Here is a 22,031-nt window from a genome sequence, read left to right as displayed (position 1 = left end):
GAATATGTAAGTTACCTGAATATTACCACACCTGTCACCAAATTTTAAATTAGTTCAGATGCTGATGACATCTAAAGTCAATTAGACAGTAAGTATAAGCTTAAGGGGAAATTCTGCATACCTCATTTCCATTTTATCCGTTTATTGTGATAAACAATACCTCCATCACAGCTCTTTACACTGCTAGAAATCATGTATATTTCTCTATCCACAGGGTTTACTCAGGCGCTTATGGTGATAGCTTCACTGCCTACCCAGCCTTCTCACCCTTCTACCTTTCATTTTCTAGTGACAAAACACACCCCCACCCTCAGTTTTAGGCACCCAAACTAGCCAAGTTCAGTCACAGGACATCAGTTTGGCCACAGTGAGTGGTCCAGAGATGCCATAGGATCCAACCTGCATTAGTCAGAGACCTTCTCCAGGAGTTTTCTAACTGGAGCTACTAGAAAAGATTCTCTTTTTCCCAACTTCATCAAGAATGTGACCCCAAAGCAGCCAGGAGCCTTGTCCCATACCATACCATATGGAGAAACTTGAGAAAGTGAGAAGAGGCATGAGTTACAAGGTTACAAGGCAGGTGCCTGAGTAATCTAGGTGCCCAGCTGCTGTGCACTGCTTGTCTACCCATCAATCCTTGCCTACCCATCAATCTGTGTCTGTCCAGGTTTAGGTAGGCTTCAATCACCAGCTACTGAAAGAGTTGAACTATGGCATTCAGCAAATGTTTGTCCCAAACTGAAGTGATTCACTGAGCACTGTAAAGGTATACAGCTAAAGATGGTTTCCATCTCTGATGACCTTGGCTTCTAAAGATATGCATTAGAGTAGAGAAAGAAGTAGGCCAAGATTGGGCTAATGGGATCAAAAATAGATATGAACGAGGGAATGTTTCTTGGAGAAAACTGGCTTGGACCCGCACAAAGGAAGAAATGTACTTTGGCAACAGCTACCTGTAGGTCCTGGATTTTTCAGAATAGTCCTACTTCCAGATATCCTGATTTATTATCCTCCAAGAGCATGGACACATCAAGAAATTTCACAAGCAGCACAAAATCCTTTCAGACCACATCTTCAGGTTGTGTTGTTAGGCTGAGCTGGTCTAAGTCACAGCTATTCTACTGGTAGGCCACATTAACACTGGCCAAGTTATTTACCTTATCAAGACCCAGTTTCTGTATCTGTAAAATGGGGATAATAAATATATTTAACTAAAGATCACTGTCAAGATTAAATCGATACTAGTAACAATACTAGGTAATAATAGTATAATAAACCACAATTATGGAAGGCAAAAGAAAAGTGGATTAATATGCAGGAGAATGCGAATGTAAATGGGAATGTACTTTAGACATATTTTATAAAGATGCTTACATTTTCATATTTTGTGATTCATAAAAATATTGTTTTAATATAATGACCTATTTTTGGGGCCGGCCCGGTGGCGCAGGCTGTTAGAGCTCCATGCTCCTAACTCCGAAGGCTGCCGGTTCGATTCCCACATGGGCCAGTGGGCTCTCAGCAACAAAAATAAATAAATAAATATACTCTTCTCTACATGTTTAAAAAAAAAAAAAGTACGTTTAATATAATGACCTATTTTAATATCTCAAATCTGAAAAGAAAAAAAGCTTAATGATTACAACTCTATGTCTTCTCAGAGAGGTTAAGGAATAGAAGGGAATTAAATGAAAGTCTAAGTGAAAACGGAGAGTTTATTTCAAAGTCACTATTCCAGGAGCTGCAGCCCCATGACTAGCGTACTTGCCTTCTTATCTTTCTCCCAGGTTGGTCAGTAATTGTTGGTCTCCAATGCCAATTTAAAAAGCACCGCCTTCCTGATGTGGGGATCGTAGAAGTAAATAAATAGGAAATAAAGAGTAGAACAAATTGAGATGAAAGAGTATATAAGTAAATTGAATTTTCAGAAGATATAATGAAATTTTTGAAAACTGCCTATAAAGTTCATGACAACTTTGCTCATATCTTGTTTTCTGCCAGGCTGCCTTTTTAACTTGCTTCAATCTAACCCGATGGACCCCTCAGAATTCAGCTCAAGGATTACCTTTTTCGGGCCGGCCCGGTGGCGCAGGCGGTTAGAGCTCCATGCTCCTAACTCCGAAGGCTGCCGGTTCGATTCCCACATGGGCCAGTGGGCTCTCAACACACACATACACACACACACACACACAAAAGGCCAAAAAAAAAAAAAAAAAAAAAAAGTAACAACAACAAAAAAAAAAAATCAAGAAAAAAAAAAAAAAAAAAAGGATTACCTTTTTCATGAACACCTCTGTACTATTATCGCCCTCAGTGATGCTCCTTGAACCATTCTTTTAGAAATTAGTCACATACTACCTTCCAATGTTACTTCCACTGTTACGATACAGAATGTTATTTTTATAAGTATGTCTTCTATCCCTCAAAATCCAGGACTTCTTTATAACTTATTTTCTACATGTGACAAGTTCTAAAAGCACCAGCTTCTAGAACTTGCTGGTTTATCTATTAACTGCTAAATAAATAATTTCAATATATGCTAAATAGGTTTAGAGGCTACCTAAATCACTGCTCCATTTAAGGAGGTCTGTGTCTATACTATCTCAATTGTCTTTTCCATTCATTGAAAAGTGTCAGGAAAGAGCCTGTAACCAGCATATAAATGTTCAGTCAAAAAGGTCTTGAATCATGTATCAATATAAATTCATTTCTCTGTCATCAGAAAAAAAAAGGTTGACATATTTTGTACAACCATCATATATTTTCAAATTAAAGATTACTACAGTCTAAGTAGTAAATGCCTGAAATATGAAATTATACTTAAACTTACAGTCAAATAATTACCTGATTTTGGTATTTTTCAAACACCTAAACTGTTCAAACAACCTAGACTAATTTCCTACAGCTATTCTAAAAGGCTGTGATGCTAGAATCCTAACATTTTGCTACTGGCTCTTGTTTTCATTATCCTCAACAATAGGAACTTCTAAATGTAATAGAAGAATGATATGTTTTGTTTTCAACATTTAAAAAGAAAAGCAGAACTATTTTCCCTTAGCCCTCTGTACAGATCAGAATACCATCAGTCTAAAATTTTTTTTCTGAAATGGAAAATTCCTGTGCTAGAAACAATTTTGTATGCTAGACTGGCTATAACCACCCTCCCCCACCTCTATTTGATATCATTCTAAATCCAAGGATTTAAAACACAAAAATAATGACAACTGCTAACATTTGCGTAGGGAGTCATTAAAATAAAACCAATCCAAAGAAGACCCCAATAGGCGCTGAGGCTGGTGAGTACACAGAGTCCATAGAGCTCACTGCTTCCTTGCTGATCCTGAGTTTGAGGGTAAGTCTTTCTCCAGGATCCAAGCTCCTGCTCTCTTTCCATTTTGAAGCTCTCCAGGCTATATTCCGGATGTAATGTAAGCCTTCATCCTTTTCTGGTTAAGGCCTTGTTTTGTCCACCCAGTACTCATGTGGCACTTAGGCTTAACTCTTTTGAGATCAGACTGTTCCACCAGAACTATGCTGACCTTTAGTCTGATTCCTTTTGGAATCAGCTGTTCTGCTGGAACTGTGCCATTCAGCCTTCGGTCCAATTTTTTAAAACTGAACTTTTCCTAATGGAACTTTGCTGGTATTTGGCCTTCGGGCTGTTCAGGCTTTTGCTCTAAAGAAAAACAACCTCTGAAAAATGGGATCCCAGTTGTCTAAGTACTTTAAAGGTACCCCCACAGTTCAGAGACCCCAGCCGATTTTACGTTTAGAAACTGTGGTCCCTCTTCATGCATTTATAACCAAATGGACCAAATTGACTAAAAGTAATTTAGATATCAATGGCTATTATTGGGAACTTTTGAATTCCCCAAACTTACTTTTCTAAAAACCAAATGGGACAACCATAGCTCTGAAACTGCCAAAACTGAATGGAACATCTATTTTGATTAGTATTTTGAGGCTTCCAAACGTTAACAAGCATCTGAAATTGCCTCTTTGCAAAATAAAATATTAAAATTAACTGAGGTAAACAATTAAAGACAAAATGGTTCCTAAAGCTTCATGCTTCTTTCCCCCAGTTTGTTTGTCTCAGGCTCCCCCGTCCAAAACCTTCACCTCCTCTCCCCTGGCTCCTTTGTCTCCTCCAATGCTATCTTCCTCCTTCCCTGAACCTATCAGAAATTGTCCCTTTAAAATTAAGCCTTCTGAGGATGGAAAGGCTAATAAAACCCATATATCTTACATTCTCTGGACTAAAGCTGAACTGTTAGCCATAGTCAAATATTTTCCCAAAGTATCTGAGGATCCCCACAGATTTGCTGAGAAATTTAAGATAGTCATTCAAACATATCAACCTGGTTTCTCTAACTTGTACCAGCTAGTTCATGTTTGTTGGTGAAGGCCAGACTCAGCATTGAATGAAAACTGCTGACTGGAAAAAACCTAAAAGGTCTCTAAGATTACAACCAGGAGACCAACCCACTGACTTACTAGATGATCTGGTTCGGGCAATTGCTAAGAGACTTCATCAGGTAATTCCTAGGGCTTTCCCAAAGTCTGTTGACTGCAACAAAATTCAGACTTGCTCACAAAAGTCTGATGAACCTGCTCATGAATATTATAATCAACTTCAAATTGTTCTCAAAGTCTGGTCTTCCTTCAGATGTTGATTCTATTCAAGTAGCTTTTAACTCAATGTTTATTAACGGCCCGGACCAAAACCATTTCCTGTCAGTTACAAGCACCAAGAGAGAATGGGAGACCATGTTCACTCTAGACTTAGGCAATTTGACAAATCAGCTTGCTCACACCCTAGATGAGTCACTTGAAAGAAAAATCACTAACTTTGTTCATTTTTAACTGGGGGAAAAAAGCTCTGGTTTGGGCAAATGAAGGTCCCTATATGAAACCAAAAACCTCCTCATCTCTGCTATTATTGCAAAGAGCCAGGACATTAGAAAAGAGACTGCCACAAACTTAAGCATTTCAGGTACCTTCAGCTTTCCAACCAGCCCTTCCAATGTCCTCCTACTTCCCAATGATGGGGCTCCAAGGAACTACAGGGGCCGTTCCCAATCCGGTCTTCTAAATGGCTGAGAGAAACTACTCTCCAGGTTGGAATGAATCTCTCTGCCCTTATTGATATTGAAGCCACAATCTTGGTGCTGAACACCAGTATTATAAAGCAGCCCCTGCCATGGAGTACTAACACAGTTCAAATGGTGGGGATATCTAATAAACCTCAAAAGGTTACTGTCTGAACCTATCCCTTTTTGTTTGGGCTTTTTGAGAGATACTCAGCATTCTTCTCCTTAGTTCCTCTGCCCCTATTCATTTATTAGGAAAGCATCATGTGCTTTTCTGCCCACTCTCCCCTTTTCTATCCCCCCTGCCCTCAGCGCCACTCTGACTGCATCAAGCTTGCTCCGGGTTCCTGCTCAGCCAGCGCTGCCATCATCTTCTTCCAGCCAACATCACGATCATCTAGGACCTCATCAGCCATGATGAGATGTTCTCTAACATCTATAAGATCTGGGAGATGGAGGACAGGTTGTGCCTGGAGCTGGAGGGGAAGATAGTCAGTAGGACACAGGGTAACACTGATGAGTCGCTCATTGGTGGAAATGCCTCCACTGAAGGCGCTGAGGGCAAAGGTACCTAAAGCACAGTAGTCACTGTGCTTGATACTGTCATGAACCATCATTTGCAGGAAACCAGCTTCACAAAGGAAGCCTATAAGAAGTACATCAGGGATTACATGATATCAATCAAAGGGAAACCTGAAGAACAGAGCACAGAAAGAATAAAACTATTTATGACAGGAGATGCAGAACAAATCAAGCACATCCTTGCTAACTTCAAAAACTACCAGTTCTTTATTGGTGAAAACATGAATCCAGATGGCATGGTTGCTCTGCTGGACTACTGTGAGGATTGTTGTGACCCCATATGATTTTTTCTTAAGGATGGTTTAGAAATGGAAAACTGTTAACACAGTTGGCCAATGGGATCCATCACCTGTCAGCCCCACAACTGGCTGCTGCTTTTCATCCACACACTAGGACAGATGGGACTGATGTTATCTTGAACTCTTCATTTATCTTGACCTTCATTTATTTGGAGTAGAGACATTGTTTTTAAGAAAAACATATCATGCAGGTTATCTAAAAATAAAATGCATTTAAACTCATTTGAGAGAATGCCTCTTAGTTTAATACATATTTAAACACATCCTGTGTAGTGTTCCTGGAGAAGCTACAGCCTGGTAGACCGCTACTATAAGGCGTAAGACTGTCTTCAGATAACTTCTACAGAGAAAACTACTTCTGGGACTGGAATATAAAATACAAGGATCAAAAGTCTTAATTCGGAGTTGAAATGAAGGGAAAGACCATGCTCACAGCCAACATTTGAAGTGGATTCCTTAGACATTTCATCACCTACAAACAGAAGTAGCTAACTCTGGAAAAGATTACGAAAAGAATAAAAAGAGACTAATACAATTGGAAGAAAGAAAAAAGAAAAAAAGAGAAGCATCATGCTGAAATTTCTTTCTCCCAAAAGAGGGAAATAATTCTAGAATTTGACAGTAGCTATCAAAATAGCCAACCAGAATAACTAAATCACCCTTTAACGTCTTTTATTTGCTCCATTTTCAACACTATAGCTGAATTTTGGAGCACTGATCATTTGTCGCTATTGGATCAGATACTATCTTTTTTATGGGCAATATCTTCAACTAATATTGGCAGAATCCACAGTGCACCTCCTATCAAGATTCAAAGAGATCCCTCAAAACTCCTCCCCAAAACCAATCAATATCCCATTAGTAAAGAAGCCCTTCAAGGTATAAAGCCCTTAATAGAAGGTTACAAAACTCAAGTCCTCATTATCCCTTCCACTAGTCCCTGTAACACTCCTATTTTACCTGCGAGAAAACCCAAGTGTAGAGGGTGTAAATTTGTCTTAAGATCTCCAAGCAGAAACATTATCGCTGACACTGTTGTTCCTAACTCTCATGCAATTAACATCCATCCCAGCTGAAAATAAGTTCTTTACTGAAAGTGATTTATGCAGTGCATGCTTTAGCACTCCAGTTGAGGAAGCTAACCAATACTTTTTTTGCCTTTGATTGGGAAGGAAAACAATTCACCTGGACAGTAATGCCTTAGGGTTTTACTGAGAGCCCTTCTTATTTCTCATAAATCCAAACAGTTGAAATGGATGATAGACACAAAGATTCCTAAGGGTTCTACTTTGTTACAATATGTGAAAGACTCACTTCTTTGCTCTTCCTTCCAAGTCTCCTCACCGTAGACAGCATCTATTACTTGCTAAAGCTTTTGGCGCTTAAAGGACACAAAGTCGCCAAGGAAAAATTGCAGTTTGCCCAACACAAATTCAATATTTAGGGCATCTGATATCAGAACAAGAGCTGTACCTAGATCCAAAGAGGCTTTATGGTGTCCTAAGTTTCCCCAAATCCAAAACTAAGCATCAACTGCAAGGTTTTCTCATGCTAGTTGGTTATTGCCAAATTGGATCCCAAATCTCTTTCTCCTTTATGGCCAAAACTCTGCACGTTTTACTAAAGAACAGTAACCACAACTCAATTTTATGGCTAGAACACAACAGCATAGCCTTTAAAGCCTTAAATAAGAGTTTAATGAACCCACCTGCCCATGAGCATCCCAATTATCACTTATCCTTTTTCCTTTTTGAAAAGAAAGGAAATGCTCTTGGGGTACTCACCCAAAAAACATGGGGACCATCATTAATCAATGGTCTATTATACCCAACAACTGAACCCTGTGGCCCCCTTGTCTTAGAGCCATTACTGCCACTGCTCTTTTGCTTAAGGAAAAGCAGGGAACCCTTTAATCATCTTCCTACCTCATACAGTAGAAGCTCTTATGAAGTCTCATCACACTCAACATTTTTCAGTGAGCTGCCTCACCTCCTATGATATTCTTTTGTTAACTGCTCCTCACATAACCTTTCATGTTGTAATAAACTTAACCCTGCTATTCTGCTCCCCTCCATTACTGACGAAGCCCATCACAATTGCTTATTAACATCCAGACCTTTCCTGATTATCTTTCCCGCCTTTGAGTAACACCGAATTCTCATGGTTCACCAGTGGTTCTTTTTTCAAAGGTGACCATAGCAAATACTCCTGGATATGTAATATCAACACCCTGTGATGTAACTGAAGCAGTACCTTTGCCTTTAGCTACTACAGCCCAGAAAGTCGAATCATACATGCTCACATGGGCCTGCACCCTAACCAAGGGCAAAACTTCCAACATATACTGACAATAGACATGCTTTCAGAGTAGCTCATTTTGGAATGTTATGGAAGCAACATGGCTTCTCTACTTCCAGTGGAAATAAAATCACTGAAAATGTTCGATGAATGAAATATCTCAATATCCATTACCTTATATGTGCTTAGACAAGGCTTAAAAACACTCTAAGCTTTTACTTCTGGCTGGCTATCAGAATACATGCAATGAGGAAGTGCTCGTGAAAGCAGACTTGTTACAGAAATGGCAGTGTGAGGAGTGTTTCTAGAAATATGCCCTGGAAGTTGCAACCAATTGAACAGCTATAATTCAAAAAAGGATTCTCTGCACAATACACAAGTATGTCTGAGAGACCTGGACATCAAATTACCTAAAGGTAAATCAGAGGAGGCAAAAAGGGCAAATCAAAGGAGTAGGGGAGGAGGGAAGGGGAAAATGCAGAGACGCAGATCACGGGGCTGCAATACACAGAACGGAGCTCACTGCAGTCGAGGAAGAGGGAAGATTCAGGCTGCAGGCACACCCCCTGCAGCCCACAATCCTGCCTCTGCGATTAAAACAGCAAATAAAATAGCTGAACCCAGGGCTCGGGACAGAGACCTCAAGTCAGAAATGTGGTTTAAGCCCTCAATGCCAGGTAGAAAACAAAAACATGGAGTTTGGCCAACTTGCTCTCACCCTCCCAGTGTTAGAAGCAGACTCCAGAAGAAACGATTAAAGAACAGTGTCAGATTAAAGAACAGAATATATACAGCCCTGAGAACAGCAGCCATGCAGGCACAGATTCAGATTCACAATGCAACTAATTCTGGCAAAAAAGAAGGAACTGTAGGGCCAAGGCAACTGTGGACTGATAGTTGCCACTGCACAGAGCCACAATCGCACCAGCTACCTCTCACAGCCCACCCCACTCCCACCACCTTCCTGGGGGGAATCCCTGAGGGGGCAACCATAGTCACTGAGACACACAGGCTCTGCATCAGGCTGCAGGGGCAGCACTGGGATTTCAGAAACTCTATCACCCTCCACATCCTCCCATGGTGACGGTGCCCTGAGACCCAGGCAAGCTGCTCACAAAGAAGACCACCTTCCAGGACACGCCCCCGCCCCCCCAACCTTATCACTTGAGAAGCTGGAACAGTGAAAGAGAAAATATAACACTAATAGCATGAGGTAAAATAAAAGGCTGCAGCAAGAGAGGGAAAAAAACATCCTAGCAACACCTACTGAAAAGCAAAAAAAAAAAAAAAAAATGACCTCTTCATATTAACCTGCTGGAAAATCCACTCCTGTAGATGCCCAGGAAGAGAAAGAATACTTCATTAATTGCTATGAATAATCAAGGTAATGTAGCAGCTCTGAAAATGAAAACTCTCCAGAAATGAACTTAAAGACATGGAAATATGTGACTTAAAAGACAGAGAATTCAAGGGGTGGCTGGTTAGCTCAACTAATTAGGAATATGGTGTTGATAACACCAAGGTTGACGGTTCAATCTCCGCATGGGCCACTGTGTGCTGACCCATAAATAAGTAAATAAATAAAGTAAATAAATAAATAAGTAAATAAATAAAGACATGGGAAATTAGGAGTGAATGTTTACATAAAAACGATAATTTTTTTTTAAAAAAGATTGCAGTTCTGAAAAGACTCAATGAGATGCAAGAACACAGAGATAGGCAGTTTAATGAACTCAAAAACACAAAGAACAAAATGAACATTTTACCAAAGAGATTGAAATTTTAAAAAAGAACCAAACAAAAATTCTATAGATGAAAAGCTCAATAAAAGAAATGAAAATGAAATAGCCAGCTTAGGTAGTAGAGCTGACCAGATGGAGGAAAGAATTAGTAATATCAAACGTAGAAATCTCAAAATGACACAGATGGAAGAAGATAGAGACTTGAGACTTAAAAGAAATGAAAGAACTCTACATGAACTTTCAGACTCCATCTGAAAGAGCAACATAAGAATAATGCGTATACCAGAAGATGAGAAGGACAAGGGAACAGAGTATATTCAAACAAATAGTTGAAGAGAACCTCCCAAACCTGTGTGAAAAACTGGATCCTCGAATCCAAGAAGCAAATAGAACACCTAATTACCTCAATTCCCAACAGGCCTTCCTTTCTAAGGCAATGCATTGAAGCTATCAAGACTTGATGACAAAGGAAGAATTCTCAAGGCAGCCAAAAAAGAAGACAGTAACCTACATTAGATTATAATCCGATTTTTCAGCAGAAACTCTACAAGACACGAGGGAGTAGAATCAAACATTCAAACTATTGAAAGAGAAATTATGAGCCAAGAATAATACATCCAGCAAAGATATTCGCTGGATATTAAGGAGGAATAAAGACTTTTCCAGACATGCAGAAGCTGAGGGAATTTTCTAACACAGGACCTGCACTACAAGAAATGCTGAAGGAGGCTATTCAACCTGAAACAAAATATCAAAAGAATACAAAACCATGAGCCCTATTACCAACAGACAGACAAAAGCAGGAAATGGCAACCCCTATATACCCAAAATAAGGAACGACACACTTAAACATAACATAAAGAGTAAAGAAAAAACTTTTTTAAAAAATGAAAAAGAAAAAGACAACTTGCTACTGCAACTCACAGGATAAGCAGAGAAATCAACTCACAGGATAAGTAGATATAACTTGTAAAAAAACAAAAACATAAAAGGGGAGCGAGCAAAGGACTGAACTTGCAAAGGGCAATGGAGACAAGAAGCATGCTCAAGAAAAAGGAACACTGAATATATGAAACTTTCTTCTAAATAAAATTAATGGTAACCCCTCAAAAAAAATCCAGAACTGTGACATACAACATTAAAAAAAAAAAAGAAACAGTGAAAAAAATCATAGAATACCACCACACTGAAATAACAAACAGCACAAAAAAGGCAAAGAAACAATGGAGACACCAAGTCACTGGAAAATAAAAGATATATCAATAATCACCCTAAAAAATTGAACTGAACTCACCAATAAAAAGGCACAGGGAGCAGATAGGATCAAAAAACAAAATTCAACCATATGCTGTCTCCAAGAGTAGCAACTCAGCTACAAAGACAAATATAGACTCAAAGTGAAAGAGTCGAAATTGATACTCCAAGCAAATGGTGTTCAGAAAAAAGCAGGCATATCTACACTTACATAAGATAAAACAGACCTCAGGATAAAAAGGTAACAGAGACAAAGATGGAAATTTCATAATGATAAGGACATTACTACAAGGAGACATAATGCTTATCAATATATATGCCCCCAATCAGGGAGCACTGAAATATACAAAGCAACTACTAACAGAACTAAAAGGAAAAATTGACCATAACATAATTATAGTAAGGGACCTAAATACATCATTGTCAGCTATGGATAGATTATTCAAACAGAAAAGAAATAGGAAATCTCAGCCCTAAACGACTGTGATGACGAGGGGGTAAAAGAATGAGGAGGAGCACACTAGAGAGGAGCTAATTGATTATATATTTAGCAATATCTAAATAAATTTATTTAGCAATCTTTACTCAATCTAGTTAGCAGTATACAAAAGTAAAAGGCAAAGGCAATTAAGGCGATCAAAGAACATAATCACAAGAATGTGCAATAACAAAAAGTAAAATGTAGTTAAGATGAAATTATACACACATTAATAACAATGTTATGCCAAAGAAGCTCACAGAACCATGGGAAATAACTCTGGAAAAGATCGGGAACCAGCCAAACCTCACAGGACTTCCGGCCTCCAGCGCAGGAAGCCGCGCGGCCAGGAGCTCACAAGGTCCGTGGTTGGAAAATTGGAGCACCTCCCAAAGTCGTTTTCAAGTTCCCAAGAATGTCAGAATGATGATGAACCAAAGAATCTCTCTCCCCTATAGTAAAAATCTCTTTTTACTCACCTGAGGTTTGTCTTACATATATTTTTCTCAAAAATATACCTTAGAGGGCCGGCCAGGTGGCTCAGGTGGTTGGAGCTCCATACTCCTAACGCCAAAGGCTGCCCATTCGATTCCCACATGGGCCAGTGGGCTCTCAACCACAAGGTTGCCGGTTCGATTCCTCGACTCCCGCAAGGGATACTGGGCAGCACCCCCTGCAACTAACAATGGCAGCTGGACCTGTCGCTGAGCTGCGCCCTCCACAACTAAGAAATACACACTGTTCCCCAATAAAGTCCTGTTTCCCTTCCCCCAATAAAATCTTTAAAAAGAATATATATATTCACACCTTATATATATACCTTATATATATATATATACCTTATATATATATCTTACATATATGTGTGTGTGTGTGTGTGTGTATATATATATATATATATATATTCACACAACCACATATATATATACCTTAGAGCCAGGCTCTTTGTTCCTAACTCCTCCTCCAGGAATAGCCAATTCCGGAAAGGTCCAGCACTCAATGATAACAAAAGAAAATACATTACGTATACAGCTGAAGGGCTAGTTCTTCTGGACAAACAATATCTACTGTTCTCGTTTGGGACCATCAGCCCAAGGTCTTCCAAAGCCTGGCAACATGCCTGTCACATCGTCTTGATATAACTTAGCTACTTTTTCACTTCATCTGCTCATGTGGGTAAAACAGACAGAACAAAGAGGGAATTCTCTCAACTCCTAATTAAGAATTCTTTTAACCCTAAGCTAACCATCACCTCACAACACAGACAGAACAAACATCATCTCCTATCTCTCCTGCTCAGGAGAATGAGACCAAAGGGGGAATTTACTCAACCCCTGATTACAACACAGAAATCATCTCACATCAAATCACCTCACATTAGATAAAAGCTAATAGACAAAAGCTCACATCAACCAATGAAGGCAAATTTTCTTCAACATCTTCCCTACAATGACACATTAAACCAAATAGATATAACTGACATTTATAGAGCACTTCATCCTAGAACATCAGACTATACATTCTTTCCTAGTGTACATGGAACATTCTCCATTCAACATTAAGGATAGACCATAAATTGAAACATAAAACTAGCCTCAGCAAATTTAAGAACACTGAAGTCATACCAAGCATACTCTCTGATCACAAGACTTTGAAATTGGATAACTACTGCAAAAACAAAGCAGAAAAACAAACAAATGTGTAGAGATTTCACAACATACTTTTTTAAAAATTTTTTTATTGGGGAATATTAAGGAACAGTGTGTTTTTCCAGGGCCCATCAGCTCCAGTCAAGTTGTTGTTTTCAATCTAGTTGTGGAGGGCGTAGCTCAGCTCCAAGTCAAGTCCTCTTTTCGTTTTGTTTTTCAATCTAGTTGTGGAGGGCACAGCTCACTGGCCCATGTGGGAATTGAACCAGCGACCTGGGTGTTATGAGCACTGCGCTCTAACCAACTGAGCCAACCAACTACCCGACAACATACTTTTAAAGAATGACTGGGTCAAAGAAGAAATCAGAGGAGAGATCAAAACATGCATCAAATCAGAATGAAAATACATCCTAACAAAATTATTGCGATGAGTGAAAGCAGTAATTAGAGAGGAATTTACATGATTACAGGCCGATCTCAAGAAAGAAGAAAAAGGGCTCTAACTAGCTAGAGCGCAGTATTCATAACACCCAGGTCGCCGGTTCGATTCTCACAAGGGCCAGTAAGCTGCGCCCTCTACAACTAGAGGGAAAAACAACAACTTGACTTACAGCTAAGCTGCTGGTGGGCCCTCCACAACTAGATTGACAACAACAACTGGACTTGGAGCTGAGCTGCAACCACCAAAACTAGTGGTGTAAATGACTCCACAATTAGATTGAAAACAACTTGACTTGCAGGTGATGGGTCCTGGAAAAACACACTGTTCCCCAATATTCCCCAAAGGAAAAAAAAAGAAAAGAAGAAAAATCCCAGATAAACAACCTCATGTTATACCTTAAAAAAACTAGAAAACGAAAAAATGAAACCCAAAATCAGCAGAAAGAAGGAAATAATAAAAATCAGAGCAAATGAAATATACAACAAAAAGACAGTAGAAAAAATAATGCAACAAAGAGCTGGTTCTTTAAAAAGATTAATAAAATTGACAAACCCTTAGCTAGACTAAGATAAAAAGAGAAAAAAAAGCAAATAAATCAGAAATGAAACAGGAGAAGTCACCATGGATATCCACAGAAATACAAACGATTGTACAAGAATACTATGAATACATGCCACCAAATTCAATAACCCAGAAGAAATGGACAAGTTCTTAGAAACATATAGCCTTCCTAGACTGAATCACGAAGAACTGGAAAATCTAAATAGAACAACCAAAAGTAAAGAAATTGAATCAGTCATCCAAAACCTTCCCAAAAGGGAAAGTAGAGGACCAGATGTCTTCACTAGTGAATTCTAACAAACATTCAAAGAGGATCTAACAACTGTCCTCTTCAAACTCTTCCATAAAATTGAAGAACAGGTAATATGAATGACGTGTGACAACTAAGTTTGCGAACTCATCCTAGAGAAAGTGCTACATATCTCATTGCTGGATATCACTATGGTCACCTTCAAAGTACTCCCCTTGGGAAGCTATGCACCAACTCCAGCACCTAATCCATCCTTCAAAGCAATTTTGGAACTCCTTTTCTGGAATGGCCATCAGAGCTGTCGTTGTATTACCCTTTATGTCCTGAATGTCATCAAAATGGCTTCCTTTCAATATTTCCTTTAACTTCGAGTAAAGAAAGAAGTCATTGGGCGCCAGATCAGATGAGTAGGGAGGGTATTCCAATACAGTTATTTGTTTACTGGCTAAAAACCCCCTTATAGACAGTTCCGTGTGAGCTGGTGCATTGCCGTGATGCAAGAGCCATGAATTGTTGGAGAAAAGTTCAGATCGTCTAACTTTTTCTTTTTCACATAGCCTTTCAGCACTTTCAAATAGTAAACTTAGTTAACTGTTTGTCCAATTGGTACAAATTCATTATAAATAATCCCTCTGATGTCAAAAAAGGTTAGCAACATTGCTGCACCAAGCTTGCGAACTTAATTGTCAGACCTTTGTACTTCCTAACTCATTTTATAAGGTCAACATTACCCTGATACCAAAACCCGGTAAGGATAACACAATCAATAGAAAATTACTGACTAATCTCTCTGACGAATACAGATGCAAAAATCCTAAACAAAATTCTAGCAAATCGAATACAACAATGCATTAAAAAGATTATACTTCACAATCAAGTAGCGTTCATCCCAGGGGCACAAGGATAGTTCAACATATGCAAATCAATCAATGTGATACACCACATAAAAGACAAAAATCATATGATTATATCAATAGATGCAGAAAAAGCATTTGACAAGACACACATCCATTTATGATTAAAACACTTAATAAAATGGGTATAGAAGGAAAGTACCTTAACATGATAAAGGCCATACATGACAAACCATCAGCTAATATCCTAATTAACGGTGAAAAACTGAAGCCCTTTGCTCTATGTTCAGGAACAAGACAGGGTTCTCCCCTATCACCAAGGTTATTCAACATAGAACTGGGAGTCCTAGCCAGAGCAATCAGGCAACAGAAAGAAATAAAAGGCATCTGAATTGCAAATGAAAAAGTTAAATTGTCACGTTTTGCACATGACATGATTCTTTACACAGAAAATCCTAAATACACCACAAAACGTCCATTAGAAACAATACACAAAGACAGTAAAGTTGCCGGCTACAAAATTAACATAGAAAAATCCTTTGCATTCCTATATATTAACGATAAAATTTCAGAAAAAGAAATGAAAAAACAATTCCTTTTGCAATTGCAACAAAAAGAATAAAATATCTAGGAATAAACTTAACAAAGGATGTGAAGGACCTATACACTGAAAACTGTATGACATTTTTAAAAGAAATTGAAGAACAGGAAAAGATATGGAAAGCCATTCTGTGTTCCTGTATTGGAAGAACCAACATAGTTAAAATGGCCATATTACCCAAAGCAATATAACAGATTGAATGCAATCCCCATCAAAATCCTTATGGCATTTTTTAAAGAAATAGAACAAAACAATCATCAGATTTGTAGGGACTCACAAAAGACCCTGAATAGCCAAAGCACTCCTAAGAAAAAAGAAGAAGGCTGGAGGTATCACACTCCCTGACTTTAGCTTGTACTACAGAGCAACAATAATCAAACCACCATGATACTGGCAGAAAAAAGACTCACAGACCAATGGAATAGAATTGAAAACTCAGAAATAAACTCACATAAATACAGACAGATAATTTTCTACAAAGGAGCCAAAAACATACAACGGAGAAAAGAAAGCCTCTTCAATAAATAGTGCTGAGAAAACAGAAAAGCCTCGTGCAAAAGAATAAAACTGTAGACTGCTATCTATCACCATATACCAAAATTAACTCAAAATGGATGAAAGACCTAAACAGAAGACCTGAAACAATAAACTGCATAGAAGAAAGCGTAGATACTAACCTTATGGACCATGGGTTCAAAGAGGATTTTATAAATTTGACCTTAAAGGCAAGGGAAGTAAAACCTAAAATAAATTAATGGGATATATCAAACCAAAAAGTTTCTGCACAGCGAAAGAAACCATCAACAAAACAAAGAGGCAACCAACTGAATAGGAGATGATATCTGCAAATAACGCCTCCGATAAAGGGCTAATATCCAAAATATATAAGGAACTCATACAACTCAACAACAAAAAGACAAACGACCCAATTAAAAACTGGGCAGAAGACATGGACATAAACTTCTCCCAACAAGACATACAAACGGCCAACTGATATATTAAAAAAAGTTCAACTTCACAAGCTATTAGAGAAATGCAAATCAAAACCACAATGAGATATCACCTCACACCTGTTAGAATGGCTATCGTCAATAAGACAAATAGTAACAAGCGTTGGAGAGGCTGTGGAGAAAAATGAACCCTCATATACTTTGGAGGGAATGTAGATTGGTACAGCCCCTACGAAAAACAGTGTGGAGGTTCTCAAAAAATTAAGAATATATAGAATTACCACATGACCCAGCTATCCATCTCTTGGGTATCTACCCCAAAAAAATCTGAAAACATTTACCATAAAGATATATGTACTCCAATGTTCACTGCAGCGTTATTTACGGTGGCCAAGACATGGAAACCAAACTGTCCTTCAATAGATGATTGGATAAAGATGTGGTATATATACACGATGTAATACTACTCTGTCATAAGATAAGATGAAATACTGCCATCTGTGACAACATGGATGGATCTTGAGATTATTAAACTAAGTGAAATAAATAAAACAGAAAAAGTCGAGAACCATATGACTTCACTCATATGTGGTATATAAAACTGAACGCAACAAAGGAACAAGACAAACAAAGAAACAAAAACTCATAGACACAGACAACAGCTTAGTGGTTACCAGAGGGTCAGGGGGGGATAGTACAAGACAGTAAAGGGGGTTAAATATATGGTGATGCAAGGAGAACTGACTCTGAGTGGTGAACACATAATGCAATATATAGATGATGTATTGTAGCCTCAGTGACCCTTAATTTGATTGAAACTTGTGGGAGACTCGGAAGTAGAACTACTCAGTTGAGCCCTTCCCAGATTCTTGACCCTCAGAAATTGATGAGAAAATAACATTTGCTTTAAGCTGCTTCAGTTTTGAGACAGTCTGTTACACAGCAATAGATAATACAACTACTGAAAAGAAAAATTGATAACGTCTTTAAAACTGATAGAATGAAGACGGCAGAAGTGAGTATCAAGTCAAAAACACTAAGATCTAAGTCAGGATCTAGAGTAAGTACCCAGCATTAAGCTTTTTGATTGTAGTTTAAGTACCTGACATTAAGTTTTTGATTGCCAAGGCATCCATTTCAGAACACATTCATCTTGAATAAGCATATGGCTAGTTACATGACACAGCTACTAGCAAAACAAGATAAGGAATTAGGCCACTCCCACACATGAAGGCCCCTCATTCAGAAAGCCCTAGGTAACCTAGATAACTGACCATTTAAGTGAACCCACTTAGCCCTTCTGGTGCCCAAATTCCCACTCTTAGGCTTTAAATTAGTCAATGAATAGTGAACCCAGGAAACCCTAGACACACCACCCTCCAATTGTAATAAAGGCAGATCCCAGGTCTGACTGCCCTTCTCCCCTACGTCTTTTTCTCCCCCATCCCCCACTTTGACATCACTGTGTGGACTTTGGGTGTGCAATATACCCTCCAGGACCAGTGAGTAACAAATCTTGTTCCTCGAAGTTCCATGATGGTTTTTGCTAAAGTGCATCCTGCAATCATTAAGATCACAAGGTCTCGTCCAGCCACAACATTGGTTCCAGGGGAGGAAAATGTCTGTGGTGGCTTGCTACAAGTAATACGGGGGGTAGGGAAGTGCCTTAGGCAGTCCTAGACAAGAGTATCACTATCAATAGGCAGCGACCAACAAGACACAGTAGGAACTATTAGGGCGTAGTGGACTAAGGCTGAGAGAATGATAACTTCTTGATACACTGAATTTAAACTGATCTCTCGGGAAAGGTCAAATACAGATCTGAAAGTCATCTATATAGCAGTGACACCTAACATCAGTGTACAAGATCGCCCAGAACAAACTTGTAACAAAAGAAAATGTGCAAGGTCAAAAATTAGAACATGTTAGGAAGACAGTAGAGAGAAGTAAATTAGGGGGCGGCCCGTTAGCTCAGTTGATTAGAGCAAAGTGCTCTTAACAATGAGATTGCTGGTTCCATCCCCACATGGACCACTCACTGTGCGCTGTGCCTTCCACAACTAGATTGAAACAACTACTTGACTTAGAGCTGATGGGTCCTGGAAAAACACACTTAAAATAAATAAAAGTTTAAAAATATATTTAAAAACAAATTTAAAAAAAAAAAGAGAAAGAAGTAAATGACCAGTTGCAAGACAGGAAGAGAATCAGTACAGTAACATTCAGGGATGCTCCAAAAAATAAATAAGTAAAAGCAGGTGGTAAATGTGTCAAATGCTACAGTGATCCGGTAAGTAACTTATATTGGATTTACTATCATGTATTTCCTTGACTTTTTCCACATTTTAATATTTCTGAAATCAGGATGTGTCCTACAGTAAATAAGTATGTTTGACATAGAGTCCTTCTATTCTCTTAAATCAGTTACAAAATTGACAGTGTGTCTGACAGTCAATGATATTTCAGAAGCAAGGAAACAGTAGTGATAAAGAAGTTGAATCAGTAGATGTGGACTATTTTTTCAGAATGCTTTTTAATAAAAGGAAGGCATCTCAAGAAAGTAAGCACTGTTTTTGCTTCTTTAAACTTTTAGTATGATGAGACATGTATATTTGTAAGCAAGAAACTTAGAAATAGCTTTATAAAGGTAAAGATCACATGCCAGGAAAAACAATTCACGGAACAAAAAAGCACCAGGTTCAATATTTTAAATAACACTCACGCAATATTTCCTACAAAAGTACTCCGTGCTCAGACACTGTGGCAAATATTGTTGTAACAGACTGGCAGCAGTTAGATTCAGACTCCTCTCCTACTGAAGCAGGAAGAGAAAGATTCAGAAAAAGTTTAGGGTAGAAAGTGTGACAACAGATATCTGTAGGGAAAAACAGCATTCCGGTAGTCCGGTAGTGCCATTCCGGTATCCACCGAGGTCTCGGTGTATTATACGACAAGAGTCAAAAACAGACAAATGAAGTGCCCAACACCAGCAAGTGCAAATATATTTCACACGCTTGTTCCAGATTCAACTCCAGTCTCTCACTTCCGTCACCCGTATGGCTGCGACTCCACGCCTTTCCCACGGAAGTGGCTCTTCCCTCCGCACCTGCAGCGAGCTTTCCTTCCAGATCTCTGCATCCGACCCTGCGACCCTACAGGCGCAACTCCCGACGGCCGGCGGAGGGCTCGGTCAGCACACCTGGGCAGGGACCAACCTCAGGAGCCTCACTCCGCGACGCGGGCTCTGTCCACACTCACAGACGGAACTGGCCGCAGACTCGCCCGGGATCCCTGTCAGCATAGCGCCCACCTCTCGCTCCTGCCAGCCCAGGGCCAGCCCCGCGCGCCCAGCGCCCTGGGGGCCAGCCGGACGCGGTAAAAGACCGAGCCGGACGAGCTACCCCGCGGAGCTCCCGAACGACCGTAGCGGCGTCGACTCCCAGCCCACAGCATACCTTCTGTCCGCGTGAATTACCGCCGTGGGACATATCTAGGAGCACCTCTCGCCACAACGAAGCCTCTTCAGCAGCTTCTTGCCTTCTCAAGGCGGGAAGTCTGAGCGTGGCCAAACACCTAAGGGCACTCGGGCGAAAGGCGGTACTTCTCTGAACGCACCGCCCTCTAGCCACTGCGCGTCTTAGCGCGCGCTGCGATTGGGTGGCGCTCAGGCGTGGGGCAGGGCTTCTCTGCCATTCTGCGCTGTCCGCGCACCAATGGGCTGCTTTGCTGGGTTGAGAAACTGTGCTCATCACCGCTTTGAGTTGGTAGGGGTGCAGCACTGCTCGTCCAGCTTCTTTGCTGGGGCTCCGGATCCTGCAGAGCGCTCTCTGAGAAAGCCGCACTGTTGAACTTGGGGCTCCTGGTCGGGAAATTTCTGGAATGGTGCCTCAGGCGGAAGGTCAGCCTCCAAGTGTTGTTGTTGTTTTTTTTTTTGTTTTTTTGTGTTTTTTTTTTGTTTTTTTTTTTTTAAATAAAGCTCATATGTGGCCTGTTTCGTCAGGCATCAACTGACCTTAAATAAAAATAAAATGAAAACCCGAAGTAGGTTATGAATTCAACAAACAATACTTAAGAAATGTGTTAAAAAAGTGAATTTCCCCTGCTGAAAGTGTTTAAGAAAGATTTTATTGAGTCAAAAATGGTAACCAAAAAGCAGGCGGATCTTGGGACATGAAATCCAAACCACCGGCAGCATGGCCAGTGTCTAAGAAAAGTCCAAACTAGTAGAGAATTTTTATGACTGAAATTGACAATTACCTGGAGGCAAAATCTCAATGGATTAAGAAAATGCTCCAGAGAACGGCAGTTTCATAGCCTATTTTATACATCTGAATCAAAGGAGGACACATAAAGAGGCTTACATGAAATCCATGTGGTAGGTTAAGAGTTGGCAGAAAGCAAAGTGGAGGGGGAGGAATCTGTTATTGAATAAAAAGTAAAACGGAAAGAAACATACTTATTTTACATTGATGAGTACCTGATAGTTAATAATATTTACAGCGCATAGAGATGGTATTTAGGGAACACAATAACAGTGAGGGGTTCTGTGTGGTGGGTGTCTGATCCCCCCCTTAGGGGATCTGGAAAGGGAGATTACTCTGACATTTCAAAGGTAAGTTATCTTAGATTCAGAAAGACAATAGACTCACTTAAGGTAAAGATTGACTTTTGTCAAGGAATACAGGCTAAAGATGTGATTTCCCACCATGACTCACCTTAATTAGGAATGTTTATGTTCACGCAATCCTGTGTGGTTATTTTCAGTTTTAACATGCCGTCCCTTTTCCATCCACAGTTTCCCGTTTTGGTCATAAATCAATCCAAAGGCTGCATTGATGACCAAACTTTTCATTGGATGGTGTGGTCTCACGGTGCTAAGAAGGCTCATTCCTAGGAAGTCTTAATGTCAGCATTTGTCTTGCTGAATGTGGGACAATTAAGGTGGCGCAAGACCACAACATCACATGGCAGTCAATGCGGA

At 39.6% G+C, this 22,031-nt stretch overlaps 1 protein-coding gene and 1 pseudogene across 5 annotated transcripts in view; one reads left to right on the top strand and one right to left on the bottom strand.

The window, feature by feature from the left end:
- Positions 1 to 20,679, bottom strand: part of SPIDR (scaffold protein involved in DNA repair) — a 575,751-nt gene extending 555,072 nt beyond the window's left edge. For 3 of the 4 annotated variants that reach the window (XM_081070676.1, XM_081070677.1, XM_081070678.1), the window contains exon 1: positions 20,506 to 20,640. In XM_081070676.1, coding sequence (XP_080926802.1) covers positions 20,506 to 20,538 — 33 coding nt within the window. In that variant the 5' untranslated portion in view covers positions 20,539 to 20,640. Of the gene's footprint in view, positions 1 to 20,505 lie in introns of all 4 variants that reach the window. The other variant, XM_081070679.1, reaches the window with a different exon arrangement.
- Positions 5,513 to 5,995, top strand: LOC308506808 (translationally-controlled tumor protein-like; annotated as a pseudogene). Its single transcript has one exon. The product of its transcript is annotated as a translationally-controlled tumor protein-like (transcript).
- Positions 20,680 to 22,031: the final 1,352 nt, after the last annotated feature.

Source organism: Rhinolophus hipposideros (genome assembly GCF_964194185.1).
Source record: "Rhinolophus hipposideros genome assembly, chromosome: 13".
Taxonomy (NCBI): Eukaryota; Metazoa; Chordata; class Mammalia; order Chiroptera; family Rhinolophidae; genus Rhinolophus; species Rhinolophus hipposideros.
The sequence above is the reverse complement of the archived record's forward strand: the minus strand, read 5'-3'. Positions and strand labels throughout refer to the sequence as shown.